General features: G+C 45.2%; 2 protein-coding genes across 13 annotated transcripts in view; one reads left to right on the top strand and one right to left on the bottom strand.

The window, feature by feature from the left end:
* Positions 1–22,729, top strand: part of DNAI1 (dynein axonemal intermediate chain 1) — a 130,100-nt gene that overhangs the window by 62,042 nt on the left and 45,329 nt on the right. The gene's annotated exons all lie outside the window — the stretch shown is intronic.
* FAM219A (family with sequence similarity 219 member A) overlaps positions 1–22,729 on the bottom strand; it is a 78,811-nt gene that overhangs the window by 49,015 nt on the left and 7,067 nt on the right. For 4 of the 12 annotated variants that reach the window (XM_067041297.1, XM_067041296.1, XM_067041299.1 and 1 more), the window contains exon 2: positions 15,166–15,397. In XM_067041297.1, coding sequence (XP_066897398.1) covers positions 15,166–15,397 — 232 coding nt within the window. Of the gene's footprint in view, positions 1–5,215; positions 5,680–15,165; positions 15,398–22,729 lie in introns of those variants that run through there. The other 8 variants (XM_059072820.2, XM_059072818.2, XM_059072819.2 and 5 more) reach the window with 8 other exon arrangements.

Genomic DNA, 22,729 nt, shown 5'->3' with positions numbered 1-22,729 from the left:
GGCTCCTCACTGCCACCAATTCACTTGCTTTCATCAAAGCAGGTTACAGAGGAAAAGTATTCACTGGCAGATAGCACACTTAGCATCCTTTTGAGGCTGTGGGGCTAGTGTCACTCTGCTCTTTGGTTTTTCAATAACCCCAAGATTGCAGCTTCAGAAGCAGAGTAAAGGAAAACAGCAGCCTTCTCCCATATAAGCAGTCCCTGAAGCCATGAGGTATATAGAGCCCCTCAAATTTCCTGGGGTGGTGATGGTACCTCTTGCCATCCAGATATACATGCCAGAAACCTGGGAGTCATTCTGGACTCCCTACCTCTCCACCCCACCTCCAAACAGGTACCACATCCTGCCTATTCCACTTTATTAGTCTCTGTACATATGTCCCCTCTCTCTTTCCGCTTTAGTGTAGGCCTTTGTCATCTCTTGCCTAGATTATTATTATACCCACCTTCATATGAGTTTTCCAACGTCCAATCTCACCTTTTCCAATCTCTCAACCACTCCTTAACTATAACGCTTTATTCATTCAAATGCACTCTTTTGATTCTGCCTCTATGCCCTTTGCCTGGAACTCTTGTCCTCACCTCCTCTTATTGATCTGCCAAGTTTCTAGTCCTCTTCTAAGAGTCAGTTCAGCAATGTCTCCTCTGTGAAGCCTTCCCTGACTACTTGATGAAAGGCCTTACTGTTTTCCTTTGGCACTTCTGGGCCTGGTTCTTACTTCTTACAGTGCTCATCACCCTGTCTTGACTGTGTATATCCATCCCTGTATCAAGAGGCTGTGTTATTGAGCTCAGCACAACAGTTAGCAGAAAGTAGGTTCTTAGTGTTTGTTGACTGAGGAGATGAGCAATAAGGGAGGAGCTGGAGGCCTGAGCAAACCTGATCCTCACTTTGCAATATAGGAAGAGAGACAAGGGTGTGCTTCTTCCTAGAACCTGAGAAATGCTACTGGGTCATGAGTTACATGGACCATTAGGAGAATCCACCCTAAGGAGATGACTGAAGGCTCCCAGACCACAGAATACATGTAGGTCAATTTTCCTAGTAGCTTCTTTTTTTTTTTTTTTTTTTTTTTGTGGTACGCAGGCCTCTCACTGTTGTGGCCCCTCCCGTTGCGGAGCACAGGCTCCGGACGCACAGGCTCAGGGGCCATGGCTCACGGGCCCAGCCGCTCCGCGGCATGTGGGATCCTTCTGGACCAGGGCACGAACCCGTATCCCCTGCATCGGCAGGCAGACTCTCAACCACTGAGCCACCAGGGAAGCCCCCATAGTGGCTTCTTGCTAGCTTTACAATGTTCCTTCTGCCACTTTCAGGAGCCGCTATGACCCACTCACTAAATTAATGTCCTGACCATCCGCATCCCTGAGTGCAAGGAGTCAGGAGGAGTCTGAAATTCCTTTCCAAGCTCATGTGGTCAAAGGGTCAGAACCTCAGCTTTCCTCATCTTCTCCCAAGAAAGGTGCCACCTTTTCTAGGAATGCCCTACAGTGATCACCACTCTTTCCTAATATGTATCTAAAACCTTCCTGTAGCCATTTGAGCCCATCTTTCTCCTGGCCACCCCCTGAAGAGATCTCACTTATCTTTATCTGTAAAGTACCTGGAACAGAGCATATGCTTGTGAACTATACAACTGAGTTAACAGATAACCTGGGTTTCAGTGAGGCCAGACTAGTATTTCTCTCAAGAGCACAGAGACCCTGTCCGGTGCCATATGCTTCTTTCTCCCCCCTCCCCCCGCCACCAAATCTCTTCCTCTCCATTACAGCCAAAGAGAAGACATAGACTGTGAGGCTGTACCAACCAGCCCAGCAGACAGACAGTAGGACCAGAGAGCCTATCCCTGCTGCTCATACAAACAACAGCCCAAATTCAACACAATTGCTCAACAGAGAGCCTTGGACAGCTGGGAGCTTCCCTAGATCAGTAAGGTGTGTGGCTTGGCCATAGAACTGACATACAAGGTGTGCCTATCCCTGTCTTTGCGAAAATCTGTGCTCAGAGACACTCAGGATTGTCTAGGAGATAGACACAAAAAAAGTGGAACCCAGGGACCAGGTCTCCCAGAGGAGCTCTCATTCCTTCCATAAGGAGACAGAAAGAGACCTTGGGGAGCTCTCAGGGATAGGCCCAGACCTGGTTCAGCGGCTGCGGCTGCGATGCAGCCAGCCAATTAAATAATTGGTGTGATGAGGAAAGTAGGGAGGCAACTCCCTTCAGGCAAACTCCCACCCCAGACAGGACGCTCCGTGCAGCTGTGGCAACAGCAGCAGCAACAACAGAGCAGGGATCTCTTCCTCTTCCTCCCACTAGCTGAGAACTAATGCTTAAATTAGCAACTTGGAAACACCCAGATCTGCTGGCTGCGCCTTCTCTCCTAGCTCCTGCCGCTCCCCTAGGCTTCCTTTTCAAGTGCAAGTTTCCCTTTCAAGTAAATTTTAAAAAGATGTTTTCCACCTAGAGTTCATCTCTCCAAGTAAGGAATGGCCTCTGGATTCTTCCAACCACTATGGGTGGGAGAGCGTTATTTGATGATCAAGCCCATGTGACAGGCCACTGTCGGTACAGCTTGGTCCAGAAAGGGGCAATGATACCGACACAAGCATTGCCTTGTTTCCCTTAGGGCTTAAGGAGACAGCCCCGCCTCTGCCCTCAGAGGGACTCACACTGAGGGGGGGGGGGGAGCAAGAACAATAACTTCTGCTGTACTGTGAGCTCCAGGAGGCAGGGCTATGTCTGTGTCTATGTTGCTAACCACTGTGTCCCCAATACCTAGTACAGTACCTGGAACAGAGCTTGTGCTCAATGAATATTTGGTGAATGAATTTGCCAAATCAGTGATATCAGGTCACTATGATATTCTTTGGAAGAGTGAGGAGCTATTGTTTAAACTTTAAAGAAATAGTTTGTCTTCATTTCATAACTGGGAAACTGAGTCCAGAGAAGAGAGATTTCCTAGAGGTCTTAATAAATAATGGCAAAAAATGAAATAGCTCACAGCTGAGTCTGAGACCCTGGTTTTTAAGGTCTACCCAAACACCCCTAAAGGGCCACTTTGCCCTTCTCTTCTGCAGTATGCCACCTTGATTCCTTATGCCCCGAAATGAAGACTCTTGGGGAAACTCCACACAAGATTCTGCTGGTCTCAGTAATACAAAGAGCATTTAAGGAGTTCTGGGGATCCTCTAGACTTTGACCTGGGAACAGTGGTAGAGAGGCAGAGATCTGCAGGGCAATGGCTATGACCCCCAAATGGGGGATGACCGTATTACTACTTCCATAAGGCTCTCATTCAACCTCAGCAAAGTATCCTCTTGCAGAGAAGGGCTCCTTTAGCCTTCAAGAAAAGGGTCTGAAGGCGGTCACAGCTTTTCTGATAAGTGCCTCCTTGCTGTAAGCACTTCTACTTCAGAGCCACACAGATCAGAAGCAGCCCAGGAATCTTCTGAGGACACTACTCACTCAAACCATCATTGAAAACTTCAGGCAAAAACAGAGGCATCAGGGACAACTGAGAGAACCTGGTGACCCCTTCCTTCTCGCCTCTCCATGGACAGCTATTGCATCCCTCCTTAGGAACCCCAGATGGGAGGCAAGAACCAACTCATACCTTTCTTCTCATTCATTGGACCTTCTCCTCCTTCATCTGCCCTCCCTTTTGATTCTTGATTAGATACATACAACTAGTTTGAGTCCAGCAGCATCTCTCTCCCCAGTTTAATATTACACTTCTGTAGACCTTCTCTGTTTGGGCTTCTAGAACTAAGTAGTCACAAAAGGGGAAAAAAGACACTTATCTCTGGCTAGGTGGCCTCTAATGATTTTCTCTACCATCCCCCAAAAGGTGTGGCTTAGAGTTGGCTATGGGTCCCTGCCAAGGTCTGTCTTGGCTGCTGTAATGGATAGATTACTTGCTCAGAAAGCCACAAAGCACATCTGTCAGCCAGGGGCGGGGGTCCCAAGGGTAGAACCTGTTCCTCACCTCCGCCTAACACAGAGGGAAGAGGGTTAGGGAACCCCAGAGCTTCAAGACCTGGAGAGCTCTGCTCAGCTCTAGCTGAGCTCATAGAATAGGGCATCCACACCTTCAGGTTCCTGGTCTGCCTTGCTTCCTTCTAGCTCCCACCTGGGCTCCAAGGGGGAAAAGAGAAGGAAAAGCAAAGCAAACAGAACCGGGCACTCCCTCCCTTCTCCCTTTCCTTCTCCCAGTTGGAAAGACGCCGACGCTAGGCCTCGGCGTCTCTCGCCCGGCGGATGTACAAGCCAGTCAGGTAGACGCCCCGGGACGGTGGCCAATGGGTATGGTCTCCCCTAGGCCGGCCTCCGTGCATCGCCCTCCCCCTTCCATGCCCTCCGCGCCGGCAGCGATGACATCATTCTTCCCTAACTCCGGGACCGCGGACCGGCGGCAGGATCAGCACTCAGCAAGGACTCCAAGCACGTAGGCCTAGGATGCTGGGGGCTCTTCCGAACCGGTGGGCACAGGCGGCTCCAGTGCGGCCCCGCCCCCTCTCCTGCCGGTTCCCCAGCTCTCTCATGTGCGCTCGGGATTCTCCATCTCGCCACCGAGCTCTTTCCTTCCCGGCTCTAGCACCCCCAGCCTAGATTGACTGCACTCTCTTCCGGAGAAGAACGGAATCACGGGTCCTGCATGGATCCCCTGTCCCCACTCGTCCTCTGCCCAGGCCCTGCGTTCCCATCCATAGCCAGTGAACTGGCGGGGAGGCCCCTCCTCCTCTACAAACCTATTCCCGTCGCTCAGACAGACTGCTCCTGGACCCCTCCCCCGCTCTGAGCATCACAGGCCTCTAGGTCTAAAAGCCTCCCTACCTCTCATCCCAGCCCCCTGGGCCTGCCACCGGCGGTGCCCCAAGACAACTCCCTTCCTTTCCCCGCTATGGGCCTCCCTCCACTAACGGTGTGCACCATTGTGCCCCCGCTCAGTTCCATCGACGGCGCTCCCCGTAACTCCCTTGGCCTGCCTCCGCTGGCAGTGCTCTCCGCCCTTACAGGCCCCTTTGCTGTCATCCCACGTATCCTCCCACGGTTTGCTAGTCCTGCAAATCCCCCTTCCCCGGCGATGCGTTTTCATATCTCTTTACTCCATCCGAGGCGCCCCCTCCGCACAGTCCCCAAGGCTTGACTCCCTCCCTCCCTCTCAGGTAGCGTTCCCTCCCGGCCCTGGCCTGCCCGCCGCCCGCCCCCTCACCAGCGGTTGCATCTCCGAGTGCGCGGTGGGCACCTGGAACCGGTCGATCTCCTCCATCATGGTGCCGGTGGGCTAGGGGGCCGGGGGTCGGGCGCGGCCAGGGACGCCGACGGGACCGCTCGGGGCGGCGGCCCCAGGAGCCGGGTCGGTGGTGCAGACTAGGCCGCCCCAGACCAGTCGGGCAGATGGAGGGTGGGCACGAGGCGGGAGGTTTGCAGGTGGGCTGAGGCGTGGCTCCGTCAGCTTGCCTAGCGCTACAGCGACCGTGGCCCTGCAGAGCCGCAGGTCTTGCCTCGCCTCCACCTCCGCCGCCGCCTCCTGTCAGCAGCTCAGCCACTGCCGTGACTCTGCAACTCCACTTCCGGGTCCGGGACACCGCCTGTCTGCATTATTCATGAGGAGGTGGTGTCTGGGCTCACTAGCCCCTCCCACATGCGGGAGTTCGGAAAGGCGCGGCTGCAGTTCGTCTGGCCTTAGGGGGCGGGGCTTAGAGGAGCTGGTGGTTCCCCGCGCGCCCAGCCCCGCCTTCCCCTCGAGCAGGGAGGGGGTATCAGAGGCGGTTAGTTGCTGCCGGTTAGTTGCTGGGTAACCGCATCAGGGAGGAGCCGATTCCATTCTGTGAGGGCGCGGGGACCCACAACGTCGGGTGTCCCCAAAGAGCCCCTGAGACTGGGAATTGAAGTGAAAGAGAATCCGGATTTCCTGTGCATGATTGAGGGGACGGACAAACTTCTTGTGCTCAGGCGGGGGAGCGTTTTGTAGGCACTCCAAGTGTTGAGGTGCTTCCTGCTTCTTCGAAGATGCCCCACAAGCCACCGCCTCGTAGGCAGGTAACACACACCTCGATCTGCTCTATTCCGACGACCTCTGACCTCCGCTGCCAATGACCACTGATCATACCTCTGCTACTGACCCTTCATCTTCCTTTCCCTGTTGACTTCTGTCCCGCTGTGATTCCTGGGCTGTGTTCCCAATGACCTCTGACCCTGTCCTGCTCTCTCCCACTAATCCTAGCCTCCTCTCCCACACTGCCCCGACCCACTGTTTCCTACCACTCTTTCACCTGTCCTCCTCTCACCGTTACATTCCCTCACTCCACAGACCCAGCCTGACGGGCCCATCCTCCTTAAACCCCCATCCCCATTCCTACCAGTATGTTCCTCATCGTCCTCACAGTCTTGTCGCAAATAAGTAATTTCTCCTGCCCTTTGCTGAGTGCCCAGTGCTGGGCTAGGTGGAGACACTGGCCTTTGGGAACTCACAGGAGAGTGCAGGAGAACTGTACCGGAGACACAGAACAGATTGTGTGTGGGAATATGGTTCAGATCTTCTGTGTCGGGAGACTAGTGAGGAGAGAGAGTTCAGGCAAAGAAGAAGAGGGCAGAGACCCCTTTCCCATCCCCTTTCACACACTCCTCACTCCAAACTGGTGCCTCCAAACTGTCTTCATTGCCACCTGGACAGATGTCATCCCTTCTCACAGGAAACCCAAGAGTCACCCCTCTTAACCCACCCAGCTTCACCCTGGAAGGAGAGGAAAGGCCCAGCTTCTCGAGGAGCTCTCTGTGGTGAAGCCACTCAGTCCTTCAAGAATCACTTTTTCCAAACCGTTTATGAATTATCATCTTGGAACTAATATGTAGTTTCTTGCTTTGTGAGGCAGGGCTTCTACTTACTTATTCTTAAATAAGCACTATCTCAGGCCTAGGTATTTTGAGGTTTGGAGACCAAATCTGTTTACATGCTGTTTGTGACTTTACATATTTGGGCCTGGCTTCCTCCGTATTATTAGCCTTTGCTCCTTTGCTTCCTTCACCTGGCCTTCCATAGCAGGTGCACGCATCATTCTTAGATCTCTGCAACCATGGGGAAGCTGCTATTCCCGTATGGCCTTGCCCTAGTTTTATGTCAGGGTTGAACTGTGTTTTGAAGCTCATGTACTGGGCTTGGGGATACCGACTTTTAATTTACATGCAGTTTGTTTTAAATTCAGCATTACTGAGGTCTGGTTTACCTACCATGAAATGGACCATTTTAGTTGTACATGTTGACAGGTTTCAACAAATTTATATACCACCACAATAAAGATATAGGATGCTTCCTCTACCCCCAAAAGTTTCCTTGCACCTCGTTCTAGTCCATTCTCCCCAACCTCCCAGCCCCAGGTAACCACTGATCTGCTTTCTGTCACTACAGATTAGATTTTTCTAGCAGTTTGAACAAGCTTGAGAATCAGTTTCTCCAGCCCATTAGGGAGACATTAGAGGCTAGGTAAACCGAGAGCAGAGAGAGGTGAAAGCAGACAGGAGACAGAAACCCAGGTCAACTGGCCTTGCGCACATCAGCACTGCCCCTTGGAGGGAAGGGTTGTTTTAGAACGGGGTCAATATCGGTGTGTGGAGTGTGAGCACAAAGTGGGTTGTGCTGGGTTGTATCCATCACCCTCTTGTCTCATTGAGGCCCAGTCTGTGTCAGTGGTGAGCTGGGTGTGGGACTGCCTTGAGAGCCTTGAGAAGTCCCTGTCGTCTGGGAACTCAGTCCAGTTGGGGAGACAGAACACAGGCATATAAAGATAAGGGAAGATGGGGTCCCTGAGGCTGAGAGGGAGAGAGACATGCAGGTTGGAGCAGCATAAAAGCTTCAGGGAGGGGGCAGCTATGACTTGGATGCCCGCAGTGGAGAGGGAAGGTCAGGATTGGGCTTGTAAGGGGGCAGAGAAGAGTTTAAACTCCATTGTTTGTATCACTGATCAAACCTTTTATTGGCTCCCTCTTGCCCTCAGAATAAAGTGCCAAAAGTCCAACTTGCTTAGTATGGCCTACAAGGCCTTACCAGGTCTAGCCTTTGCCACCTACCCTACTTCAGATCTCATCGTTGCTCTGTGACGATTCCACAGTCCCAGCACACCCTGAACTGCCCTCACTTCCTGGAAAGTGACATCCACACTGTCTTTCTCCTCTAGGCCTTTGAAATTGCTGTTTCTGCTGCCTGCCTGGTACAGTCTTTTCAGTCTGCTGTCACCTGCTCCACGCCACCCTGCCCCAAATCTCTCCTTCATCTCCTGTTCATACATCACATCTCAGTTTGCCCATCATATTCTCCTATAAGGGATTAAGTTGCCTTTCGAGGCAGGATAGGGTGATATCCCCACTAGACTATAAACTCTGATGGCAAGGATGGTCTGTCTCATTCATTGTTGATTTCCCTGAACCTAGCACAATGCCTGGAATATATTAAATTCCGAAAATAAGTTGAATATGAATTCTGAATGCTTCCAATTGTTCTTTGGAAATTTTGATCTGAGTGAGTTTGAAGGATAGAAAGGGTTGAGCCTGGAATGAGGAGATTGGTGGGGAGTGATAACAAGGAAACGTCACTGTAGAAGCATACTTTTCTGGGTTTATGTTTATATCTGCTTTGGTAGCAGGGCTATGAATGGTTCACATTTGAACCACATGTACCCATGCCTTAAGAGCTGGGTGTTGGAAATTAAGAGGACAAAAATTCTGATGATATAAATATCCTCATTTGACAATTATTTATTGAACATCTACTATATGCCAGGTACTGTGCTAGGTATTGGTGATATAGCAACAAAACAAACACAAATCCCTGCTCTCATGGAGCTTATCTTTTAGTTGGAGATAAATTGTCAGTAAACAAATAAATAAAATATATAGTTTATAAGGTGGTGATAGGTGTCAAAAAGAAAAATAAAGCAGGGAAATGGACTAGGAAGTTCAGGGAACCAGAAGATTATGATTTAAACATAGCGGTCAGGGGAGGCCTCACAGAGGTGACATTTGAGAAAGATCTGAAGGAAGTGAAGGAATTAGCTATGTGCAATCTGTGGGGGAGGCATTCCAGACAGAGAACATAGCTAGTATAAAGTTCCTGAGATGAGAACTTGCTTACACATGTTCTGGATCAGCAAGGAAGGGAGGAAGAAAATGGCAGGAAATAAGGTCAGAGACATGTATCCCTCTACTCCAGAGGGTTAATCAAATAATCATGGCATATTAAATTGATCATGATGAAGCACCATGAATCACAATTTGTAATTAAAATTCATGAATGTCAGGTACCATAAACCATGACCAGCTCAAAATATCACTGCTAATATCCCAATAAAAAAGTGTCCTTCCTGAAAATTTCAAGAATTCCAACTGGCTGCATGTGTATATGCAAGAGGAGCTTTGCATCATTGCCAAACATTGCCTGGCAGGCAGACTTCTTAGTAGAGGACTGAATTAGAGTCTTCTGTGAACTCCAGTTAAAGGCTAATTTTAGTTTATGACTAACAAGTTTTAGTACTCCTTTATAACTCAGTTACCATAAAAAAAAATCAAAGTCTGGCATTTTGCTTCAGTTGCCTGTAGGAGCCAAAGAAAATACTTGTATTTTTGGGTCATTTTGTGATCTCTTCAGAAGCCCTTCTGGGACAATACTTGTAGAAATATTGATCTTGATGAGGTGTGACTAGGGTAGGGGTAAGTGGGCAGGAGTCAGTGCAAGGCCAGGAGAGAGTCTTAGATGATCCAGAGATTTTGAGTCTGATGACTGACTGGTCCTGGGGTCCACAGAAGAAAGGACAGGAGGAGGTGAGCAGAATCTAAGGGAAGTTGATACTTTGTCCAAAGTAAGATCCCTGCTCTTGTGACCCTTCCCCCTCGTGTCATCCTCACTCCCTCACATCCTTCCTTCCTCATCCTCTTACCTTCTTTAAGCCCTAGATATGATCCTGTGCCCCTTTACTTCCTAAATCTCTCAAATCAGACCATTTTTTTCCTATTCACTGCCACCCTGCTAGCCCTGCATACCATCTCTCTCACCTGGAGGGCTGCAAAAGCCTTGTAACCAGTACTCCCCTCGCCCACTCATGTCCCTTCCAATCCATTCTCTACACTGTGCCAAGTGATCTTTTCAAGCTGTCAATCTGATTATGTCATCCCTCCCTCAGAACCCTTCAGTGACTTCCTACTGCTCTTAGGAGAGGGACCAAATTTTTAGACAACCCTTCAGGAGCCTGTATGGGCTGAGGCCTGCTTGGGTCTCTAAGCCTTAACTTGTTAACACTCTTCCAGTTATTGCTGTACGTCTGTTCTATGTGTTGTCCCTTCTTTCTGGAACACTCTTCGTGCCCTCCCTCCCTCACACATGTACTCACTCTTAAGATTCCAGCCCCAGCGTCAGTGCCCGAAATTGCCTTAATGCCCCCTGCTCTGTTAATGAAAAGAGAGTTAAGTTTCTGTATTTATAGTCTCATTGCCCTTGATCCTTTCTTCCACAGCATGCATCCCAGGGTGTAATTATCACTTGTTTGTGTGATTATTGGATTATTGTATGTCTCTCCCATTAGATTGTGAGCACCTTGAGAGCAGGGCCTGCGGATGTTTTTGCTCACATCTGTATTCTTAGCTCCTAACACAGCGGCCATCACATTCGAAGCTCTCAGTGAACGATTGTTGAATGCATGATGGGTTGTGGTTGAGGAAGTAGCATTGGGTGCAATGGAAGCATGTGGAAGGAGATCCTACCACTGATTCTGGGGGAATCAGGGAAGATTTCTAGGAGGAACAACATGATTTAAGGTTTGGACAAGAGTCCAACACATAGGATAAGAAGGACTGACCCCAGAGAGCTTAGAAGACTACAAGGAAGAATAATGTCCTTCTGGGGAGGAGTGTGTTTATAGGGAGTTTCTAGTGTTTATAGGTTACATGGTCAGTCATATTGCATCTGCTAATGAAGGTAAGAACTAGATGCAACCATTAGATTTAAAACTTCGTAAGTCATTGTGGGACCTTGGAAAGAACAATTTTAGAGATAAAAGCCAGACTAAATTGAGCTAAGAAGGTAGTAAGACCATGTAGACAAGGATTTTTTTTTTTTGAGATGAAATTAAGACTTGAATATGTTAAATGCTGAGGGGAGGCATTTGCCTGGCATAGATAGAGGGAAGTTGAAGACGAAGGAGATAAATGAAGACTAGAGCCAAGTGTCTGAGGAGGTGGGAGTGGATCAGCTGTGGACAAGAGGTGAAACACTTTGTAACAGAAAAGGAAAAGGAGGAAGGGATGGATGCAGATGATGATCATTTAGAGGCTTAGCGACAGGAAGTTGAGAGAGTTTTCTCTGCTCTTCCCCTAGTAGTGTTACAGAATTCCTTCTGGAAGTGATAACTAGAAAACAAATTTTGCCAATGGCTGTTCCATTTTGTTATGACTACAGTCATGCTATTTTGAGAGTTATGGTCTGAGGTTTGTCATGCACAATTATCAGATTACAAAACAGCTGTGAGCATTTGAGGCCAGAACTTGGCCTCCTCCCCCGTTTACTGTGGAGCCTAGCACATTGTTAGTACTCAGTATATGCCAGGTACTTGAATAATAATGGCAAAGGTGTCTTGTGCTTATCCCTGGGCTTTGCAACCTGCAAGCTGATGCTGAAGAGTAATTTTGGTTCTCTGGCTTCAGCTGTGAACAAGCCATATGAAATTGTTTTCTGCCAGTTAGGAATTGTTCTGGAGTGTTCAGTCTTCCCAATCGCTGAGACTGAGTTGTATGGAAGAAGTGAGCAAAGGACATGGCTGTTGATCAAACTTTGGTTTCACTTCTTTGTATCTCACAACACTTTGTCCTATTCATAGAGTTGCTGTATTCTGGTTTGTATGGTGTGCTTACGTCTTCCATTTATCTCACTTCCTAGATGTGAGAACCTTGGAGTGGGACTAACTCAACCTTTATTCTTCTTTAGTTGTCATTCTAGCATCTGGTACACAGTAGATGATTAACAAATGAATGAATTAGTTGATGAGTAAATAAGTGACTGATGGAAACATATGTAGTACTGTACTGTAGTACTTATGTACTACATATGTACATATGTAGTACTGTAGTACTCTGAACCCTAACTTTTCCTTCTGGACCTGCAGAAGAAGCAGCTCAGGCCTCCTTTGTTCTAGCCAAAGCACCAAATTCTGTTAACATCCCTACTCCTGATGTTAAGCTTACTTTCCTATTTCTATTCTTACCTCACATCCATTTTCTCATTTACGTATTTTTTCTATGTGTCATACATTCAGCCTCAAATCTTGCTTTGGAACAAATTGGAATATAAATGGATAAAACAAATCTGCTAATCCCTGGACAGACACTTGGTTCCAGGCCTCTGTCTCTTTGTTAATGATTTTGTTCCCTCTGTCTGGAATGCCTGAGCCCATCCTACCTTTCCTGACTTTTATGAGCCTGGCAAACTAAGGCACATATATTTTAGCTAAGCTCTGTAAGTTGCAAAGAATAGAGGCTCACTCAAGTTACTTCAAGTAAAAGGTGGAAAGGGTGAAGGGGAAGGTGTGTATGTGGGGGGTTGTGGGTAGGTATTACAAATACCTAGAATTAGAACTGGAAAATTATTGGTTCTGAAACAGATATAGGTACTAATTACTTTCTCTATATCTCTCATGGCCTCTCTAATTTTCTTAGCAACTATATTTCATTCCCTATTTTCATTTCCCAAGCAGCCAACTTTTCTATGGTTTCAGCTTCCTCATAACTTAATGTGTTTTCAGTGCATCAAGGCCACTCTGGCCTCTTCTATCTCACAAGGATCTCCATCAATGTCTCCATCCACCCACCAGTTCTCTGTGTAGTCCCAATTCAAACCCTTGGAGAAGAAATCTGATTGTCCCCAGCTTACCTGTTCATGCTAGGCTGTATCAGGGAGGGATAAGATCCTATGACTCTCCAAACAGCCAAAGCTGTGAGCAGGGCAATTTCCCTTAGAAGGAGGTATTGTCTTCCCTTGGCTCCTCCCATGCAAGGTATAACCTGCTTTATTCCAAAATAACTTCTACATTGCTTCTGATAAACCTTTTCTCATACATTGTGCAGAAAGGGCCTCAGATTTTTTCCAATCCATTGCCTCCATTCAGGACAGATATTTACATTACAAAAGGTTCTGTCCTTTACAAAAGTTTTTTTTTTTTTTTTTTTTTTTTTTTTTTTTTTTTTTTTTTTTTTGCGGTACACGGGCCTCTCACTGCTGTGGCCTCTCCCGTTGCGGAGCACAGGCTCCGGACGCGCAGGCTCAGCGGCCATGGGTCACCGGCCCAGCCGCTCCGCGGCATGTGGGATCTTCCCGGACCGGGGCACGAACCCGTGTCCCCTGTATTGGCAGGAGGACTCTCAACCACTGCGCCACCAGGGAAGCCTTGTTTTTGTTTTTTTTAATAGCACATTTCTGCAATGAATTTTTAAATGTATTATACTTTATGTATAACTTTTAAAGATCTTGATATAGGAGACATAGTCTGGCCATGATGGAGCAGTTCATGCTGGACTTGCCATCCCACTATGAACAACTGTAATCCTGGACACAATATATGAGGCAACTGGTTTGGGCATTCCCCCATTCCTAAGGGAAGGAGAACACCCAACATGAGTCATATGTTTATCCTTGCTTTCTGCCTTGGGTCAGTTTCTTAATCATGGCTCAGGGAGAGAGAGCCAAAGGAGAGCACAGTGATACCAGCGAGATAACCCAGTGTTGGAATTAGCAGGCAATGACTTTAAGGCAGTTGTTGTTGAAAATATATTTATGGAATAAAAGAAAATATTGACTTAAAGGATGGGGAGGGCTTCCCTGGTGGCACAGTGGTTAAGAATCCACCTGCCAATGCAGGAGACACAGGTTTGAGCCCTGCTCTGGGAAGATCCCACGTGCCACGGAGCAACTAAGCCCGTGCTCCACAACTACTGTGCCTGTGCTCTAGAGCCCACGAGCCACAACTACTGAGCCCACGCGCCACCACTACTGAAGACTGCATGCCTAGAGCCCACACTCCACAATAAGAGAAGTCACCACGATGAGAAGCCCACACACCACAATGAAGAGTAGCCTCCGCTCACCACAACTAGAGAATGCCTGTGCACAGCAACCAAGACCCAACACAGCCAAAAATAAATAAATAAAATTTTTTAAAAAAGAGTGGGGAATCTAAGCCCCCAAAATGGAAACAGTAGAAAAATAAATATCAGAAATGAAAAATTTATTGGCTGGGCCTAATAGTGAAAGTGAAGATGGATCCGTTGAAATTATCCAATCTGAAGAACAGAGAAAAACAAGATTAAAAACAAAAAAGACACAGATATAGAGAACAAACATATGGACTCCAAGGGGGGAAAGCGGGGGAGTGGGGTGGGGGGTGATGAATTGGGAGATTGGGATTGACGTGTATACACTAACATGTATAAAATAGATAACTAATAAGAACCTGTTGTATAAAAATAAATAAATAAAATTTAAAAAAAAACAAAACAGAGGGACTTCCCTGGTGGCGCATGGTTAAGAATCTGCCTGCCAGTTCACGGGACATGGGTTTGATCCCTGCTCTGGGAAGATCCCACATGCCGCAGAGCAACTAAGCCCCCTGCGCCACAACTACTGAGCCTGCGGGCGCCCTAGAGCCCACATGCCACAACTACCGAAGCCTGAGGGCTCTAGGGCCTGCATGCTGCAACTACTGAGCCCGCATGCTGCAACTACTGAAGCCCGCATACCTAGAGCGTGTGCTCTGCAACAAGAGAAGCCACCGCAATGAGAAGAGTAGCGCATGCACCACAACGAAGAGCAGCCACCACTCGCCACAACTGGAGAAAGCCTGTGTGCAGCAACAAAGACCCAATGCAACCAAAAAATTAAAAAATAATAAAAAAACCAAAACCAAACAAACAAAAAAAGAGCCTTAGTGACCTGTGGTAATATGTCATATATATATATATCTGTAATTTGTAAGTAGTTGGAATTCCAGAAGGAAAAAGAGGAGGGGGAAAAATAGTTGAAGAAATAATAGTCAAAAATTTCTTAAATTTGGTGGAAAACATAGAGTATTATCAGAAGCTCAGTGAGCCCCAAGCAGTATAAATACAAAGAAAACCACACATAGTTACCTCACAGTCAAAGTACTGAAAGCTGAGGATAAAAATAAAATCTTGGGCTTCCCTGGTGGTGCAGTGGTTGAGAGTCCTCCTGCCGATGCAGAGGATGCGGGTTCGTGCCCTGGTCTGGGAGGATCCCACGAGCCGCGGAGTGGCTGGGCCTGTGAGCCATGGCCGCTGGGCCTGCGCGTCCGGAGCCTGTGCTCCGCAGTGGGAGAGGCTGCGACAGTGAGAGGCCCGCGTACTGCAAAAAAAATAAATAAAATAAAATCTTGAAAGTAGCCAGAGAAAAAATGACATAATGCATAGAGTGGGATAATATGATCGTGGCTGACTTCCCATTGTAAACAAGAGAAGTCAGAAGACAATGGAATGTCATAGTTTATGCACTGAAAGAAAACTACTGTCAAGCCAGAATTCTATATCCAACAAAAATATCCCTCAAAAAGAAGGGTTAAATAAATATATTTTCAGATAAACTAAAGCGGACAGATTTTGTCATCAGCAGACCTTCACTACAAGTAGTACAGAACAAAGTTCTTTAGGCTGAAAGAAAATGACACCCGATGGAAGCTCTATCTATGGGAAGGACCAAAAAGCACTGGTAATAGTAAATATGTGACTAAAGATAAAATACAAGGTTATTTTTGCTTCTATTAATTTTCTTAAAAGACATATGACTGTTTAAAGCAAACATAACACCATTGTAAGGTGAAGCTTGTAATACATACAGAAATAAAATATGTGACAACAACAGGGCAAAGATGAGGTTGTGGTGGTAAATAGAATTAAGACGTGATAAGGTTATTACATTGTGAAATATGAAGTGGTATTTTATTTACTCTTATTAGACTATAACAGGTTTAGGATGCATATTATAAACCTTAGAGCAACCACTAGAAATTAATACAAAAAGGCACAGCTAAAAAGCCAATGGAGAAAATAAAATGAAATACTAAAAAACTCAATTAACACAAAAGAAGACAGAAGATGAACAGAGGAAAAAGCAGATGAAAAATAGCAAACAAAGGGCAATATGGTAAAGACAACCACACCAACACTTTCAATTAAAAGGCAGAGTTTATCAAGCTAGGGGGGGAAAAAAGCAAGACCTAATTATATGCTGCTTATAAGAAATATAGTTCAAATGTAAAGACATAGAAAATTTGAAAATAAAAGAGTGGAAAAACACACCATGTAAATAGCAAGCATAAGAAAGCTGCATGGCTGTAGTATTATCAGAACTAAGTAGGCTTCAAGACCAGGAGTATTTCCAAAGACAAATAGGGACATTTCATAATGATAAAGTGTCGATTCAAGAGGTGATATAAAATCACAAAAGAGTATGTACCTATTAATAGCACTTCAAGATACATAAATCAAAAACTGACAGAGCTAAAGGGAGACATAGAAAAATATACAATGACAGTTGGAGATTTAACACTCTTCTCTCAGTAATTGAAAGATGTAGATCTGTTAACCAACTTGACCTAATTAATATAGAACCCAGGAACTGCACAATGTTCAAAAAATAGACCATACACTGGGACGTACGATAAGTCTCAATACATTTCAAGATTAATATCTTACAGATTTTCATTCAATTCAAATTCAACATTCATCCATGTCAGAAAGAATCTCAGCAAACTAAGAATAGTTTGACCAAAATGGAATTAAATTAAAAATAAATAGCAGTATCCTTAAAATCCCCAAATATTTAGGTATTAAAGAATGCACTTCGGGCTTCCCTGGTGGTGCAGTGGTTGAGAATCCGCCTGCCGATGCAGGGGACACGGGTTCGTGCCCCGGTCCGGGAAGATCTCACATGCCGCGGAGCGGCTGGGCCCGTGAGCCATGGCCGCTGAGCCTGCGCGTCCGGAGCCTGTGCTCCGCAACGGGAGAGGCCACAACAGTGAGACGCCGGCGAACCACAAAAAAAAAAAAAAAAAGAATGCACTTCTGGGGCTTCCCTGGTGGCATAGTGGCTGAGAGTCCGCCTGCCAATGCAGGGGACACGGGTTCATGCCCCGGTCCAGGAAGATCCCACATGCTGTGGAGCGGCTGGGCCCGTGAGCCATGGCCGCTGAGCCTGTGCGTGCGGAGCCTGCGCTCCACAACGGGAGAGGCCACAACAGTAAGAGGCCCGAGTACCGCAAAAAAAAAAAAAAAAAAAAAAAAACATTTCTAAATGTAAAAAAAAGTGCAAGGGAAACTAGAAAACATTTTTAATTGGATGGTAATGAAAATATAACATCACAAATTGGGGGGTCAAAAGATTTAAAATCAATGTTCTAAGTTTCTATCTTAAGAAAATAGAAAAAGATGAGCAAATTAAATCCAGAATAATAGAAGCAAAATCTATTAATCACTTCTATTTATTTTATTAATTTATTCATTTATCTTATTGTTTCATAGAAACAATGAGGAAAAACAAAAGAGAAAATTAACAAAGTCAGAAGTTGGTTCTTTGAAAAGATTGATAAAATTGAGAAAACTTAGCAAGGCTCATCAAGATAAAAAGAAAACACAACAGCCAATACCAGGAATGAAAAGTGAGATACTACTACAGATTGTACAGATATTAAAAAGGATAGTAAAGGAATATTATCAACAACTTTATGGCAATAAATTCAACTTGAATGGACAAATTTATTGGAAAACACAGTTTGCCTTAATTGACACAAAAAGAAATGGAAAATATAAAGACCATACTTACTTAAATAAATTGAATTCATAATTTAAAACCTTCCCACGAAGAAACTCCAGGCCAAATGGTTTCACTGATGAATTCTATCAAATATGTAAGGAATAAATAACACCAGCCTTACACAAAGTCTTAGAGAAAATAGAGGAGAAGGGAACGAGTCCCAACTTACTTGATGATGTTGGTGTAACTCTGATATCAAAATCAAAGCTATTTCAAGAAAAGAGGATAGGCCAATATCCCTCATGAACATAAATGCAAAAAAAATCTGACAAAATATTAGCATATCTGTTCCAGCAATATATAAAAAGAATAATATATCTGACCAAGTGAGGTTTATCCCAGTAAGACAAAGTTAGCTCAACAGTAAATACCCAATCAATATATTTCTTCACACTAACAGAAAAAAGGAGAAAAACCATATGACAAATGATAATAGATTCAGAAAAGAAGTTGACCAAACTCAACATCCACCCACAGAAGATTAGAATAAGGGTCAAATGAGATGATGCACTCCAAAGTGTTTAGTAAACTGAAAGGTGCCGTATGAAGGGAAGGTATTTTTTTTAAAATATTTATTTATTTATTTTTGGCTGCGTTGGGTCTTAGTTGTGGCATGCGGGATCTTCGTTGAGGCATGCGGGATCTTTCATTGCAGCGTGCAGGCTCTTCCTTGCGGCTCACGGGCTTCTCTAGTTGTGGTCTGTGGGTTTTCTCTTCTCTAGTTGTGGTGCGCAGGCTCCAGGGCACGTAGTTTGCAGCACGCAGGCTCTCTAGTTGAGGTGCGTGATTTCAGTAGTTGTGGATCATGGGCTTAGTTGCCCCACAGCATGTGGGATCTTAGTTCCCTGACCAGGAATCAAACCCTCATCCCCTGCCTTGTAAGGTGGATTCTCTACCACTGGACAACCAGGGAAGTCCTAAGGGAAGGTATTTTTATTTTCATCCCTCTGTTGTGACACCCTGAGATTTATAGCTTCCTTTCTGATAAGGACTTCATGGGACCCGGACAACACTCTTTTCAGCTATTCAATAAATGCCCTCAGAATGAGACTCAATTGCCATGTACAGCAGACCATGATAGAATAGTAAAATAATAACACTGCCACTGTTACTTTAGCGCTTACTGAGCACTGGGCTCTGAGTAAGGTTCTCATCATGCATTGTTTTATTTTATCCTCACAGCAAATCTGTGGAGGAGGGCACTAATATTTTTCTCTATCTTACAAATGAGAGAATGAGGATTAGGGACTAAATACCTTGCTCAAGGTCACACATACAGTTCGTGGCAGAGTCAGGAATCCAGCCAAGGCTAACTCTAGCACTTCTGATTTTAAACTCTACCCTGCCTTGCCTTCTGTAGCCTTATATGGGAAGAGTCCCATAGCGTTGGCTTCTTCCCTCTTGGGCTTCCATGGAGGCATGAGCTTGGTCTCATGTTCTTTTGTCAGCATTCTGAGCACTGTGCTAACACTGCATTAATAGGAAAAAAACCACAACCCTCTTCAACTGTATTAATTTTTTTAATTCTTAATTAGCATTTTAAATTATAAAAGTAATGCACATTCACTTTTAAACTAGAGAAAGCCCACACGCAGCAACAAAGACCAAATGCAGCCAAAAAAAAAAAAAAAGTAATGAACATTCACTTTTAAAATATTAAAACCATGAGAATGAGTATAAGGTAAACAGTATTGGTTCCCTTCCCCACAATTCCCCAGTCACATTCCCTGAACCCAACTACTGTCAACAGAATCTATATATTCTTCCAGAAATTTTGTATGTGCATCCAAATACACATACACACACATTCTTAAAGTAAGCAGATGCGTCATCTGTTTATGTAACTTGCTTTTTTATTTAACAATAAAAAAGCTTGGAGAGCTTTCCATAATAATACATAAAAATTTACCTCATTCTTTTAAAAATATGCATAATATCCCATTGAATGGCTATACCATTATTTAACTAGGCCCCTATCAATGAATATTTAGGTTTTTTCCCATTGTAAAAATATCACAAAGATGGTTCCACGGGCAATTTTGTACATACATCTTATGCATATGTATTAGTATTTCTATAGGAAAAATGCAAGAATGCAGAGTTGCTGAGTTGAGGTGTATCTGCTTTTGAAATTTTGGAAGGTATTGCCAAATAACCCTATAAAAATTTTGTGTCCATTGGCATACCCACAACAGTGTATGATAGTGCCTGTTATCCTTCATCTAGTGTTTCAAAATTTTGAGATCTCTTTCAACTATACTTATTGAGCACCTCTGTGTGCTTGAGACACTAGGCTCAAGGATTTGAAAGGCAGTCGATGTAGCTGGAGGAAGATTTCTTGGTGAATTACTGCTCCTTTGGGACTAAGAGCTTTTACCCTTTTAGAAACGGAAACTGCAAGCTGGTGAGGTATTTAGTTTCAATTTAGCTTAATGGAAACCTGTTAGTGAGTTTTAAAATAAGGACCAAGACAACTGAAATGGTAAACGGAGTCTCCTGGGCCCCAGGAAGGAGGATGCAGCAGCGTCTGTGGGTTTGCACTCTTCGAAGAGCTGTTCTTTCCAGGAACAAACAAGTTACAGCATTGAACTCTTGGGTGGACATGTGAGCTGTTGAAGCCTTTTAGTCATCCCTAGGGCAAGTGCTTCCTAGTAAGCAAAGGGCCACACAGATCCCCTGTGGCTGATGGCAGAGCAGGGTCTATAAATGGGAATAATAATGCTACAAACTATCATTTATTGGGCACAGACTCTGGCCAGGCACCACACTATGTATTTTATGTGTGTTGACTCATTTAATCCTCATAACAGGCCTATGATTGTCTTCAGTGGGTATTTTTATGATGCCCATTTAAAAGATAAGGATACTGGCTTCCCTGGTGACACAGTGGTTAAGAATCTGCCTGCCAATGCAGGGGACACAGGTTCGAGCCCTGGTCCAGGAAGATACCACATGCCGCGGAGCAACTAAGCCTGTGTGCCACAATTACTGAGACTGCGCTCTACAGCCCGTGAGCCACAACTACTGAGCCCTCATGCTGCAACTACTGAAGCCCTCATGCCTAGCGCCTGTGCACCGCAACAAAGAGTAGCACCCTGCTCACCACAGCTAGAGAAAGCCCATGCACAGCAAGGAAGACCCAATGCAGCCATAAATAAATTAATTAATTTTTTAAAAAGATAAGGATACTGAGGTTCAGAGAAGACAAGTAACTTTCCTAGAGTCATAGACCTAGCAGATGGCAGAGAAGGGACTCAAACCCAGGTATGGTTGACTTCAAAGCCCATATTTGGGCCCCATGGGTACATCTGATCACATATTTGTTTTTTAAATGTTATATCTTCATGTTAGGGAGCAGCTTAATAATTTTCAATCTCCTTACTTACCCCTAAAATATGTTCAGGGACAAATGGGTTGCTTATACTGTGCAGTAAGTCATATACCAAAACAAGTCTAAGTGCAGATAAATGCCCAGTCGGTGGCAAAAATGATCATCTGTTACATTGACCAGAATTTTCATTTTCAAAGCGCCTTTCCATGGCTGTGGCAGGAAAAGAGTTGGAGATGACGTGGATGCTGTGTTAGGGATTTTGGGATTCAACTCATGGGTGATGGGGAGCCCTTTAGAGGCTTTAAAGCAGGAGAGTGATCAAGTTTATGTTTTAGGATGATCACTTATAGTAACTAAGAGTTTGGGTTCAAATTCTGGTCACCTTTGGGTCAGTTGCTTGATCTCACTATGCCTCAGGGTCCTCATCTGTAAAATAGGAAAAATGATAGCTCCTTCCCCATAAGGTGGTTGTGAAGATTAAACAAGATGATGTACATACATTGCTTAGTAAATGACTGGCCCAGAGTAAGTGCTCAGTAGCTGAAAATGGAGACAGATATAATTATCAGAGTGGAGAGAAACTGGAGGTAGGGAAATCAAATATAGTTCAGCAAGAGGGAGTTAGGGCATGAGTTAAGGGGGTATGAATGGAGAGGATAGTTATAAAGAGTTAAAGTGATAGAATTGTTAGACTTCAAAATAATGCTAGTAAGAGGGTGAATAAAAGGCAGGTATCTGATGGCTCCTAGTTTCCAACCTGGGTGCCTGAATGGTAGTACACTTGAGTGAGATAGGAAATACTGGAGGAGATGCAAGTTTGGGGTGGAAAAAGAACATAGTGTGGTTGGTTTTTAAGATACTGAGTTTGAGTACTCCGTCACCAATTTGAACATGAAGTTCTAGAAAATCTAAGCTACAGAAATAGATTTTGAGCTTCATCACAAAGTGGAAAATGAATCTATGTGTGGGGATGAGAGCACCCAAGGGGAGTGTGTAGAAATAGAAGACTAGGGGGTGAAGCATACATTCTTGGAAGGGTCAAGGATATTGAGAAAGTACTATTGGAGGGGATGGTGACATGGAAATGGAGGTGGAGAAGAAGTTTCTAGAAGGAGTGAGGGAGTCCTCAGCAATGTCAGGTCCTGTAAGAGAAATGAGAAGTGGCCTCTAGGCAGCTGAGTCATTTACCAGTTCCTGCCCTCAGGACGCTCACACCAAAATCTGTAACAATGAGAATAGAAAAATGCTCTACTATGAAGGAGTTCAGGCTGGGACATCTGTTATCCCATTGATCACCAGGGTTACTTTGACTGCCATGATGGTCTCACGGGGGCATTTCCTCTTCCTGCACCACTCCTCCATAGACTCCTTCCTTGACTTAATAGAATAACTGGAATGACCTATCCAAGAGTAGAGGATCTTCATGTGGTCAGTGTATTAGAATGGGGGACCTCCCTTGCTGGAGTTTCCCAGCTGCCTCTCATGTGCACCACAGTATTATGTTTCTTTTCATAATACTATCCCCTTTTGTAGACCAA

Source organism: Kogia breviceps, chromosome 8 (genome assembly GCF_026419965.1).
Source record: "Kogia breviceps isolate mKogBre1 chromosome 8, mKogBre1 haplotype 1, whole genome shotgun sequence".
Taxonomy (NCBI): domain Eukaryota; kingdom Metazoa; phylum Chordata; class Mammalia; order Artiodactyla; family Physeteridae; genus Kogia; species Kogia breviceps.
Note: the sequence above shows the minus strand (reverse complement) of the source record. Positions and strands in the feature narration are given on the sequence as shown.